This window comes from Mytilus edulis, chromosome 8, assembly GCF_963676685.1.
Source record: "Mytilus edulis chromosome 8, xbMytEdul2.2, whole genome shotgun sequence".
Lineage (NCBI taxonomy): Eukaryota > Metazoa > Mollusca > Bivalvia > Mytilida > Mytilidae > Mytilus > Mytilus edulis.
Genome location: NC_092351.1, coordinates 43,629,546 through 43,643,484, shown reverse-complemented (window position 1 = coordinate 43,643,484; position 13,939 = coordinate 43,629,546). Strand labels below are relative to the sequence as shown.

Below are 13,939 nucleotides of genomic sequence, written 5' to 3'. Positions count from 1 at the left end.
AATATGTAAAGAAATGATTTTATTGTGTGCTGGTCATTAAACTTTTGGCTTAAAGTTATCCTCAAAACCACTTATTCTAGTATGTTGTATACATTTAGATATAAAGTTGACACTTCCGGTTAAAAATATGACGTAAATTTCAAAGATGAGTCCTCAATCTATATCTTCGATTTAGAGTTTTGGATAGATTGATTAAAACAAAATAAAATCACTATAGTACTAAAAATTATTTAAAATTATTACTATTTGGCCAAGAATACATGTTTATTCACAGTCACCATGACATGCACACATCGCAGTGCACGGGATACCCGATTTTCCACATTAAAAATGACCGCGGAATCCTTTCTTACATCCACAATGTATAAGCTTTTGACAAAATGATGAGGCCTCAAAAAGAGTTTTTCAAAAGTTATCCTCTTTGTCCCCGCCTGGAGTGGGTAGCATAAGAGCCAATTCCAAGCTCGTCTCCCTAAACACCTGCCTAAGTATATTGCATTATTTACATGCTGGAAAAGACTAGACCAAGTTGAGGGAATAGCCTCGAAAAGCCGTCCCTGTTGCGCAAATAGTTATTTTCTTGCTTCGTTAACCATGTTATACCCATCTGCTAAGTTTGTGCGATCTTACAGTAAAACCCCGGTTATTTAGTCTGATTAATCATCATTCTTTTTGTTAAAGTCACATCTTCAAATGCAATCAATGTCTCCCACATAGTCTTTTCCCCCCTTTCAAGCAAAGAGAGAACCATATCACAACAGGTAAAGACATGGATAACAATAAGTGTTTCAGATCACCCAGATCACTCATTGCCTAGTGCATTTGAAAGGCCATTGACAGATATTAATCCAAAGTCTTTTGCCCTCCCAAACACAACGTCTACCCCTATGTCACGGAATAGCGAAACAGTATTGACAACATCATCATTAACGACTGTTCGAATCATGACTCGTTTAAGTGCGTGTTTCACTGCATCAGACACATGCACCATGATTTTAGTGTCTGCCTCTAAATGTGAACTTGGTGCTGAACTTGAAATACATTACGTGGTGGATAAGATAGAATATCCTGACCATTTGTTGCTATAACTACCATACGCATCCAAGACTTCATCCACTCGTATTTCAGTTTCAAGGTATTTTATTTAGGTAAGGACATAATACCCAATCAGCATACCCGTATATTTTCGAATTTAAAGCGCATCGTTTTATAAGCCGCACGGCCGTTTTTTGGGGGGAAGATTGTTTTTGTCCTTACATAAAACGCACCTGAATATTAAGCGCACACTGAAGAAAACGTATATTTATTCTACTGACCTGATAGTGTCATGAATATTTTCTCCTTTTGTAACTCACACCGTAATTTGTTTCATTTCTATTTTCAGATTGGTGAGAAAGTTGAGAGTATTTTTGAATATATTTATTTGTGTCATATTAAAATAAAAAATCGTAATAAAATAATTATACTTTTCTCATTGTTTTAATTATGCCAGTTTCGTTTGATGTTTTTTGTCAACAATGGCCATGTGTTGACAGCTTGGGTGTCCATTGAACCTTGTTGTTTTGATTAAAATTAGTATGGTATTGATTGCTTGTTTATTGTTTGAATTGGCATTAAGGATTTAAATTAATCTTAAAAATGTATGCATGAAAGGTCACCCAAGCCATAAAACTGCCATTGTTTACCTTGATTATGACCTACTTACCTGTACCCACGTGTGAAAACTGTTCACCCAAAAGTCAAGATTTTTTTTTTAATTAAATCAATCTTAAGAATTTTATTGTTGTCTATAAAATAAAAGTTGAAGTTCTGAACGTAACAAACATTTTTCAATTTTAATTTGGATGAATACAACAAACAAAACAATTTACTTTTTGCAAGTCATTGTCTATTTTTAAATGAAAGTGTTATGAGCAATGACAAGGGGGATTAAAAGAAGACGGCAATAAATAAATGTTTTAACAGATTAAATTATAAAAATTAGTATTCTTTTTTTTTTAGTTAAACATCCAATAATATTTCGTAAAGATATTTCGTTTTGAAACACAATAAAACGACAAACAGTTACTCTTCAGTATTTTATCCTGTTTGGTACCTCTTCTCAAACACGATTATCTCTCTTTGTTTATGAAGCACTTTAAAGTGTCGATTTAAGCACATGCATCACCATCGTCATTTAAAGAAACTTGTAATATTGGCAAGACACACAATCACTTTCTTTATTATTTCATTAGAAAATTTTATATTAAAACACATTAAATCAACTAACAACTACATATTTATGATAAATACACAATTAATATCCTGTATGGACACAGTTATCTTTCTTTGTTTACGAAATGAACACTAAACACATGGTTATCGACTTCCTGTAAACCAACAATGATTGAATGAAATAAAAACAAACGATTTAGTTAATATATTTATTTATTCATAACAAAATATGCAACATTAACAATTTATCAAGTCACTGCAAGCACTTGACAATCTGACTGTCTCCAGAAAACAAATCCAGATATTTTTTTCTTTCACCGTCGTCCTGAAAACAGAAAATAATACTTACATAACACGCACCCGAGTATAACACGCAGGGACAAAGACAGAGAAAAAAACCTGCGGCTTATTTAACGATTTATACGGTACTCAGTAGGCCGCAATTCACAATCGGAGAGCTGATTTCCAACATTTACAAAGACTGTGGTATTGTTTCTCACATCTTAATAAATTCTGCAAAAACACATATTTTCTTGCCTTGTTAACCTAATCTGTTTCTTTTTTTTTTTATCTTCCAACAAAACCACGTATCGTTTTCAATGACATTAAACATCAAATCCATATGGTGATGTTGGCTGGTCAATCATCATTCTAAATGCTATAGTCACATCTTCAAACTCCATTAATGTCACCAACGCAGTTCCTTTTCCAGCGAACGTGTTATCTTTTAATGCCTAGTGCATTTGAAAGGTCATTGATTGATATATATCTTATACTTTTCCCCTTCTAAATGCAAACCAAAGTTTGTCTGCCCTATGTCACGGAATAGCGAAACAGCAATGACATCAGTATCGACTGTTTGAGTCATGACTCAGTTAAGTCTATGTTTCACTGCATCAGACACATCTATCTTGATTCTAGTGTCAGTCTCTTCGTGTAAACATGGTGCTAAACTTGAAACATCATCAAGTGGTGGATAACACTAAACATCCTGAGAATTTGTTGCTTCAACTACCTTGTACTCAAAATTGTATTGAGCAAGCTCCTGTGAATGAAAACTTAAAAGTTCTTTCTTACTGTCGTCATCTCTCAGAAAACTTTCCCATCTTTGAGGATGTTTTTAATCCTGGGTTCGTCTGTGTATTCCCTTTCCCCTAAATGTTGCCCTTGCTTCTTTTAGCAGCTTTTAAACTACCAGTATTTCGCTATTCTGTAACAAAGGGGCAGACGAACTATTGATTGTATTTGGGGAGGCAAAAATCTTTCGATTAATATCTATCAATGGCCTTTCAAATGCACTAGGCAATGAGTGATCACACACTTTTATTTCTGACCAATACCTTATGACGGGTTGTGATACTGTTCTCTCTTTGCTTGAAAAGGAAAAAAAAGACTGCGTGGGAGACATTAATGGTATTTGAAGATGTGACTTTAACATAAAGGATGATGATTGATCAGCCTAAATCACCGGGGTTGTACTGTACAAACTTATCAGATCTAACATGATTAACGAACCAAGAAAGTCAATTTTTGCACAAAAGGGAAATCTCATTTTAAGTGAGGCTATTCCCACGACTTGTTCTAGTCTTTTCAAGCATGTAAAACGTGTAATATACTAATGCAGGTGTTTAGTGAGATGAGCTTTGGATTGACTCTTATGTTACCTAGTCTTGTCACTAATGGATTGCGAAGGGACAAAGAGGGTCCCTTTAAAAAAAAACTCTTTCTGAGACCTCATCATTTTTTCAGAAGCTTGTACATTATGGATGTAAGAAAGGATGCCACGGTTATTTTTATGCAGTTAAGCTGCATTATGCGAGCACCCTAGATTTGTGTTCTACCCAATAAATCCTGAAATACTTTCCATTGTTATTATCTAGCTTGTTACTATGTTATATATAACTAATTGAACACTTTTTTAATACTTTTTATTCTGGATTACAAAAAAAATGACCAGAAAAACCTTAAATGATCGTCGATTTATCCAAAAGTTTTAAAGTTACACATAGGAAGTAGTGCTTATTAAAAATCCTTGTGTAGTTCATTATGACTTGTGCTTTTAGCTATTAATTAAAGATGTCAAAGAACAATTGTATGAAATATTTAATCGCCGAAAATTTCTGAAGACAAGCAGTTTAGATTTCCCAAATGACAAAAGTCGTAGGAATATTGTTTGTCATCAATACGTAGTACAATTACGTCAGTAGTCTATTATATAATTCAACTGTTCATGCTGTTGGCGGCAATTTCAAATTAGAAAAAAGAAATTTTCGTAGCTTTTCAATTTGGAGGCAGGTGTGCAAATTAGCGGTGGTCCGAGACCTTCCACTTTTGCAAGCGGAATTTCGACTAGGATAGTTGGTTTCTAGCTACGCCCGACGTAGTTGCCTTACATTTGAAAGAAAATAAGAAATTACTTTGCAAACCTTTTCACCATGTTCACCAAAGTCTCCAATTAAACGAGCTAAAAACTTATTTTTATCATTATTATTCATGACGGCGATGTTCATTTTGTTCAACCGCTAGCTTTATACAGAAAATCGCCGACAAATATTGTATAAATTTGAGTAAAATCGTATCTGATTGACAAAAACAACATTACATGTTCATGTTCACCAAAGTCTCCAATTAAACGAGCTAAAAACTTATTTTTATCATTATTATTCATGACGGCGATGTTCATTTTGTTCAACCGCTAGCTTTATACAGAAAATCGCCGACAAATATTGTATAAATTTGAGTAAAATCGTATCTGATTGACAAAAACATAACAATGGTGGCCGTGCAGACAAAATTTTACAAAATCGGATCCGATTCCGGAAGCGGATAAGGGTAATTCCGGGTTTGACGATCATTTACAAAATAAATCCAAGCAGGTGAAAAAATACATCTATGCATGGTAAATGAATATAAACACTAGTATTGTAAACCAAAAGACATATGTAAAAGAAAGAAAAAGCAGAAAAATATTTTATTCAGAAACTAAAAATTACTTTTTGATAAATTTTAATTTAAAAATTCAATACAACGTGACAGCTGGGAACAGTATATCTAACAATATACATGTTCATGGTCACAGTCTAAATTTTCTTTATAAATGATAAATGATGATAATGCATGTGAGATGCTTTTAAAGTGTAAACATATTACTGCAATTTCGAGGGGTTATTTGTTTTTTCTCAATTTTGAAGGGTCAATTAAAGTAGCTGAAAGTTTCATTCTTTATTTTCACAAATAATGCAACTATATTATATATACCTTAATGTAAGTAAATCATATGATATATAGGTGGCATTCTTTGGGCCACTCTACCCCCTCCTGTTTGATAACTTGGAAACGGTCGAGCTCTCCACCTCTAAACCATATGAGGGGCAGATCCAGGATTTTAGGTTAGGAGGGGCGCAAACTTAAATTTTCGCCGAGTAGAGCGAGGCTTAAAAAAATAAAATTGAGGTAAAATTATCGGAATTTTCTTTATTAAGCTGAGAACAACCCATGCTTTGCAAATTTAAGGGGGGTGCAAGCCCGCAACCCTCCCCCGTCTGAATCCGCCCCTGCATATATTCAAGTATAGGACAATATAATAAATAAAAAATGAAATATAGGGGGAGTCCCTGGAGTTACCCCACCCCTTCCTGTTTGGAAACGGTCGAGATCCACACCCCTTAACCATATATATTCATGTTTGTGACAATATGAAAAATCAAATGAAATATAGGAAGAGTCGCTAGGGGTCACCCCACCCCTCCTGTTTTAGAATTTAAAAATGGTCGAGATCCCCATCCCTAAACCATATATATTCATGTATGGGACAATATAACAAATCAGATGAAAGATAGGGGGAGTCCCTGAGTTCACTGTTCACCCTCCTGTTTGAGAACTTGGAAATGGTCAAGATCCTTACCCCTAAACCATATATACTCATGTATGGGACAATATAACAAATCAAATGAAATATAAGGGAAGTCCCTATGGTCATTCCAACCCTCCTGTTTGAAAACTTGGAAACGGTCGAGATCCCCACACCAAAACAATAAATATTCATGTATGGATCAAATTTATAACTAGTTAAATGAAATATAGGGGGAGTCCCTTGGGTCACCATACCCTTCCTGTTTGAGAACTTGGAAACCAATGAGATCCCCACCCCAAAACCATATATATTCATGGATGGGAAAATATAACAAATAAAACGAAATGTAGGGGAAGTCCATAGGGTCACCCTACCCCCAGTGGCGGATCCAGAAATTTTCATAAGTGGGGCCCACTGACTGACCTAAGAGGGGCCCGCTCCAGTGATTCCCTATATAAGCAACCAAATTTTTTCCCAAAAAGGGGGGGGGGGCGGGCCGGGCCCCCTGCCCCCTAAATCCTCTGCCTACCCCTACCTGTTTGAGAACTTGAAAACGGTTGAGATCCCCACCCCTATATTATATATATTCATATGTATGGGACAAAATAACAAATCATTTACATTTACTATGGGCAAGTCAGTCAGACCTGATCTTTGATCCCTGTTGTAGTGAACATTTGTCTGATTCGTGTCTCATAACTTTGTACTATAGAACACAAACTCAGTTTTCTTTCCAGGGAAACCAGTCCATTCATACTACATGTATTACATGTTCATACTACGTCAAATTGAACTTCTAGCAGTCAAATAAAACCAAGGTTAACTACCAAGTAGAACAACTGCAATCATTGGGAACTTGTACCACTGCAGACTCACCATAAAAAATATACATTGATATATGCATTGCTTTTGAAACCTTGATAACATATAAATTATTTGCCTTAATAAATAAATCATTAGATACACATGAATGTACTATATATGAATGTTTAATGTTGAGGCAACATTGCCACAGTTTTCATAATTACGGTTGCCTTGGTTTTTGGTTAACTGCCTTTCAGCGTTTACAGCGCTTTGATTAATGTGTAAAATCGGGTCTCCCGTGCACTGCCTTGTGTGCATGTGGTGGTGATTGTGAATAAGCATGTATTCTTGGCCAAATAGAAGTAGTTTTAAATATTTTTAGTACTATAGTGATTTTATTTTGTTTAAATCAATCTATCCAAAACTCTACATCGAAGAAATAGATTGAGGACTCATCTTTAAAATTTACGTCATATTTTTACAGGAAGTGTCAACTTTATATCTTAGCATTTACAACATGCCAGAATAAGTGGTTTTGGGGATAACTTAAAGCCAAAAGTTTAATGACCAGCACAAAATAAAATCATTTTCTTTACATTTTGAAGAAAGTTGAAAATTTGAATAAAAAATTGATATTTCTCTGTCCGCCATTTTGGATACTTCCGGAAGTAAGGGTTTTTAAGACATATGTCTTATACATTGTCTCCATCAGAAGCACCAAAGAAAGGTTCATACACAATGTAATTATAGTAGCAATACATTAAAACACATTTCAATTACCCTCCCTAAAAAATAAGCTTATTTAAGTACAATGTCCGCCATATTAGATTTTAACCGGAAGTGGGGTTTCTGAAGACATCTAATCTATTTAATTTATCCAAAAGTAGTAAAACACAAAGGTCTGTACCAAATATTATGATAGTAGCATGCTAATAGGACATTTTTACAAGCTAGTCTTCGATATTGGGCTGATTTAAGTATAACGTCCGCCATTTTGGATTTTACCGGAAGTGAGACATTTTTTTTCAAATGCCTCTCTATCTGAAATAAAAGAGTAATAGTTGAGGAAGGTCTATGCCAAATTTCATGCTTGTAACAGGATGTGCACAATTTTTTACAAAGCCGCCGGACTATCAGAGTCATGATCACTCATTAATTTCCTGTTTACCGAACACTTGCATATTTTTACACTATTAATATTATCCACTTGCGGCTGGGGTATCATCAGTGAGCAGTAGCTCGCAGTTTCACTTGTTTGTTTGGCCTTATATAAGTTTTATGTAAATAAAGGCAAATTAATGAGGAGCTACATTTTTAGCAAGAAATGCTTCATGCAAATGTGATTAATTACTTGCTTTCAACGTCATCATTCTTTTTCAGATATTTAATTCTTAAATAAATTACATAATGTTACATGGTTTTTTCTTCTTCATGTTTGTCAGAATAGGGAAAAATAATAATTTGATATATTTTCAAACTGCCAAACAAATTAATAGGCTTAATGATAAAACAAGACACACAATTAATAATTCACTAAAGCAATTATTGACAAAAGTGTTTAATTGATGTTAAACAAACTTAAACTATTTTAAATTTAATTTTCTACTGCAATTTTCAATAATTGATAAGTTCATTATATGTTTAAACTATAGTATCACCTGTTGACTGTAAAAAATAGCTTCACTGCCTAGCACATGCTGTTTAATGTGAAATTTTTATGTTACAATATGGGAACTACAAATTGTAAGATGTGCTAGGTCCTTGAAATGTCAGAAATGTTGAATTTGATGGGGAATAGGCTTCAATTGATGAGATCACAAGAATATTTTTTATCACCTGCTTTATTCAAACAATGGAGGTCTAGTCAATTATTGCTTATCACAAAGTAAAGCCAACATTGACAAATATAAAAAAGAAGAAGATGTGGTATGATTGCCAATGAGACAACTCTCGCCAAGAGACTAAATGACACAGAAATTGACAGCTATAGGTCACTTGACAGCTTTCAACAATGAGCAATGTCCATACTGCATAGTCAGCTATAAAGAGCCACAAAACAGCCTTATTAATGTATAAAATAAATCCATTTCAATTTAAACCATGTCATGCGAAGCAAATTCTTACAAAGATTTATTATTCACTTAATTTGGAAAAGATATCTGTATGTCATGTCTATGAGTATAATGAAGCAAGGACTAAATTGTTAAGATGCTATGATGCAGACCTGCTTTTCATTAAAAAGTTATATATATATTGGCTTATTGCTTCTATAAACTGTAATTGAAAAAGATCTTATAAATTCAGGCTTTAAATGTGAAAATTGTAGGATGCATTATGTCTGATAAGGTCAAAAATACAGAACTTAAAGTCATATGAAACGAGTGATTGGTGACAAAAAATGTTTATCCAATTCTTGAACCAATGCATGGATATATCATAAACATATCGTATATTCGTCAGTTTTATTATGCCCCACCTATGATAGTAGAGGGGCATTATGTTTTCTGGTCTGTGCGTCCGTCCGTCCGTCCGTCCGTCTGTCCCGCTTCAGGTTAAAGTTTTTGGTCAAGGTAGTTTTTTATGAAGTTGAAGTCCAATTGTCTTCAAACTTGGTACACATGTTCCCTATGATATGATCTTTCTAATTTTAATGCCAAATTAGAGATTTTACCCCAATTTCACGGTCCACTGAACATAGAAAATGATAGTGCGAGTGGGGCATTCGTGTACTGAGGACACATTCTTGTTTTCTCTCTGTCTGTTATGATGCTTAAATATGGCAGTTTATTAATTATTGTGTTTTGAAGGCGTAGGTTACAGATTGATACCTTATAGTAAACAATCAACAATTTCCAATAACTCTTGATCTAACATTGATACAAACAATGCAAGCAAGTTAACCAAAAACCCTTAACTTGCTAACATTAAGATAACTGCTTTAATAGATTTATGAGATTTTATCATCAGTAACAAAACTGCTTGTGCCTCTAATTTTAAAAAAAAAAAATGGACCCAGTTTAATGATACAAAATTAAAAGTGTTCTCTTACTTTCAGAAAGGAACAAAGAATGAATTGGAAACAGGAAGAACTTTTGCCACATTATTTTCTGATGTTTATTTCCGCCTGCAGTTACTGGGAGCTAACACAGAGGAAGAATTCAAAAAGTTACTGGAAGATCAGACTAAAGAATTAGCAGACAGACAAAGAATGTCTCACACTGCACACAAGATACCACTGGCTATAAATGAAAAACCTAGTGATACAGTTAGTATATATCTTTGTAGATTCTTTATTTGATGGGATCACCAGTTGACCTGCAACTCATGGCAAATATTATCACACATTTGATGCAACTGGTAATGTAATATTCTCATCTAATTATCATGTCCACTCATCTTATTTCATACCAAATGATACATTGTTTTGTTTTGTCCCTGTTTTGCAAATATCCAAATACTTAAGCTCTTGACAGGAGTAGAACTATATTTAGTAGAAATGATAGTAACATAAATTTATTATTGGACCAGATGAGTAAACCAAATTTGTCTTTTATTTTTAAGTAAAATAAGTGAAAATCATAAAGAAAATTGGGTAATTTTTACTTAGGCTTTGTAGAACTTTTTAGCACCATTTTGTACTCTCTTGGTGTTTTTAACACAAACTTTTTTACCCCAAATACTGAGTTAAGCTTCTGTTGGAAACCCTTTCATGTGCTTTCTGATAAATTAAATTATGAACTGCTATATGACAACAGTACTTGTAATCTGGTTATTTATGGTTTTAGACCAGTTTTCCATTTTAAGCTCACCTGGCTGAAAGGGCCAAGTGAGCTTTTCTCATCACTTGGCATCTGTCGTCTATCGTCATCTGTTGTCGTTAGCAAGGATTTGTATAGTAAGAAGGATTGGAATCTCGTGGGCTTTTGCATAGACTGTAGTATAATATCTTCTGCGGCGCGAGATTTTGTGAGATTACCCGTGATGCATCTGGAAAATGCTAAACTAGCTCTGATTAATGGCTGACATTTGCATCACCTAAACAAATAGACATCGATATGTAAGTATCTACAATCTATATTTATCAAATATTATGCTTGAAATAAGAAGTTTAAAATGGTTCTGGTGTTATGAATAACTTTTACGATCGCAGTAAGAATACACGGCTCCATAGAATTAATTTGCATATCGACCGAAGTGACCTCACCCTATCCCGCCTATTGGGCAGTCCTATCATTATTTTCTATTTTTATACTCCTTCCTCAAAAAATGGAGATGAGTGATAAAATTTATATTTTCTGATAGATGTATGATTTCTTCGTGTATTGAGTAAATTTCGTAGTGATTGATGCATTAGTTTTCCTATTTTTTTACGTTTCTTTGAGTTGATTACAACAAAAATGACGTTCTGGAGCGAAAATGGGGGTGGCTTGGGAAAAATGAATAAAGTTCTTCAATTGGCCTATATTAATGTTCAAACATGTTTACAAACGTAAAACATTGGTGATAAACTGTATTGAAGAAAGCTCAAATCGCTAAATAAGGGAATTGTGATACTTTTCTGTCTTTAAACATCAATGTGGTTCTCAGTTGAATCGCAATTTACCAGGCCTAAATTGGGAGGGGATCCAGTTGTCATAATAATCTGATACTTCCTTCCTGTTTATACCGAAATGAAATCGTTAAACCATGTGTTTTGAAATAGTTTTACATCAATTTTAACTAGCCATGTTCCATAGAAAACTCCATAGATTTGCCTTTGCCGATGTGGAAAGGGACAATGCATGGATGGTAATATTTTCAATGTTCAGCTCAGTGTTTACCAGCATCATGGTATTGTGAACGTACATTGTGTACAAATGAATGTACATTTTTACTGACATCAAAATAATAATACACCAACACAGCTCATCTACATTAATGCCTTTAATGATGTATGGGTAGTGCTGTTTTGGTCTTCATTATAAATCACTGCCCCCCTTTTATTATGCATGTTATTATTATGGACTCCCTTCTTCTCTATCTGTTTATACCACATATCACATGCATTACAAATTTAAGTCCAATTAATTATGGCATTTTGCTAGGTTAAATAATGTTTTCCTGCAACAACTTCAAATCCAACAATGCAATGAAAGATGTTTTCCTGCAACGGTGTCAAAGCAAAAATCAAAATAGCCTTGCAAGATTTTTTCCTTTAACGGCGTCAAAGCAAATAATTAAAATAGCAAGACATCATAATTTTTTTAAACCTGTGCATTACAAATGTACCTGAGCTTTATCTTTTCTAGACCGAACTGCTCTAAACTATACTTCAGTCAAGTCCAGTTAGAGTTTTATATATATAATATATAAAGGATATTCTGTTATCTAACATTTATTCCTTTTATTGTTATTTTTGATTTTTTGTTTGTTTGCGACATCTTTTGATCCTACAATATTGCAAAATATTTTATTTTAAAACAATAGAAACATTGCTACAAATCTAAATTATTCCTGAATATGCATAAACCCATAGAAATCTAACATAAATTTTGCAAATATAATTATTCGAGCAGAGATCTTGAGGTAGTATTGCTATTGTTAACGACATATTTGATATTGGAATTGTTTAAGCCATATGATATTGTATTATTAATGCCACATGTAACTATATTACACCTTTTTTTCAGTATTTTCCAAAATGCTCAAACTGGTGAATGTTAAGAAGAAAAGTCTAGGCACAAGGATTCGTTGGCCATTCATGCACTTATCATGTGGACTAACATATATACATGATATATATGGCATGCCTTCAAATAGAAATAGAAATACTAGTGTACAACTGAATGCCACTTTTGACCAGAACGTTCCTCTGAATATCATTTATGGAGGATATACCAACAATGTTTCATTGGATCATTAACATTTAATCTTTTCTACCTAAACTTGAAAGCTACGCTTTGTGTGTAGGGAACTTTGATAGTGACTTGATAGATGATCATGTGATACCTGGGTTAAATTGGATTATTTCTATATTTTAATATAAAAATAAATCATTGAACATCTTCTTTTAAATTCCATTACATGCCAGATTCATTTAATACTTCAAATCTGCTTGGTGTTGAGTGTATATTGACGATGTACATGTATGTGTAGTAAAATAAGCAAGGAGACATGGGATATGATTGAAATGAGACAACTATCCATTCAATATCAAATGAAGATTTTAAAAACTAGTAGTCTACATGTACAATGATTGAATCAATGAATGTATGTCAATCACCATCAACAAAACCCATGCAGCATAGCAGGTCGGTAAATATTATCACATGAAACCAACAGCCCATACATAATACATGCACAAAAAATTGTTTTTATACCAAATTTGAAGTTAAGACATAAGAGTTAAGAGATGCGGGATGTGGTATGATTGCCAATGGAATGCGACCCCTCAGTTCACCAAAGAAACAAATGATGTTGATGTAAGCAATTATTCAATCTATTGTTATTTCTTATCTTGATAGACAAAAATTGTTTTACATGTATTATACAGTATATTCGTAATTGTGAGCTATAAAATCAATACATGTACAAGGCAAAATTGTACAAAAAGTATCTTCTGTTAGACAATAACCATTTTATAGTTATCATGTACGTCTTAACAAAGACATTTATTGTAAAAATAGTTTTTATACCAAATTTGAAGTTAAGACCTAAGAGTAAAGAGATGTGGTATGATTGTCAATCGAATGAGACAGCGCAGTTCACCAAAGTTCAAATGATGTTGAAGTACCGGTAAGCAATTATTCATCTTTCCTTGATAGACAAAAGTCAGTGTTGTACATGCATATTAGTAACTGTGCGCTATAAAGTCAATACAAGGCAAAATTGTACAAAAAGTATCTTCTGTTAGACAAGAAACATTTTAGTTATGTTTACAAAGACATTTATTGATAAATATCTATAGACACTACAGTTTAGACCTACCAAGCATGAAAGTTACAAACAGAAAAGTATTACTTTTGTTTTAATACTTGATGTAAACTGCTGTTGCGTACCTCATATGAAAGTGTATCAATGTACAATCAG

General features: G+C 33.5%; 1 protein-coding gene across 2 annotated transcripts in view; it reads left to right on the top strand.

Moving 5' to 3' along the window:
- The window catches only part of LOC139485639 (solute carrier family 4 member 11-like), a 70,532-nt gene that overhangs the window by 42,967 nt on the left and 13,626 nt on the right, over nt 1-13,939 (top strand). For both annotated transcript variants that reach the window (XM_071270264.1, XM_071270265.1), the window contains one exon: nt 9,927-10,136. In XM_071270264.1, the coding sequence (XP_071126365.1) occupies nt 9,927-10,136 (210 nt within the window). The remainder of the gene's footprint in view (nt 1-9,926; nt 10,137-13,939) is intronic.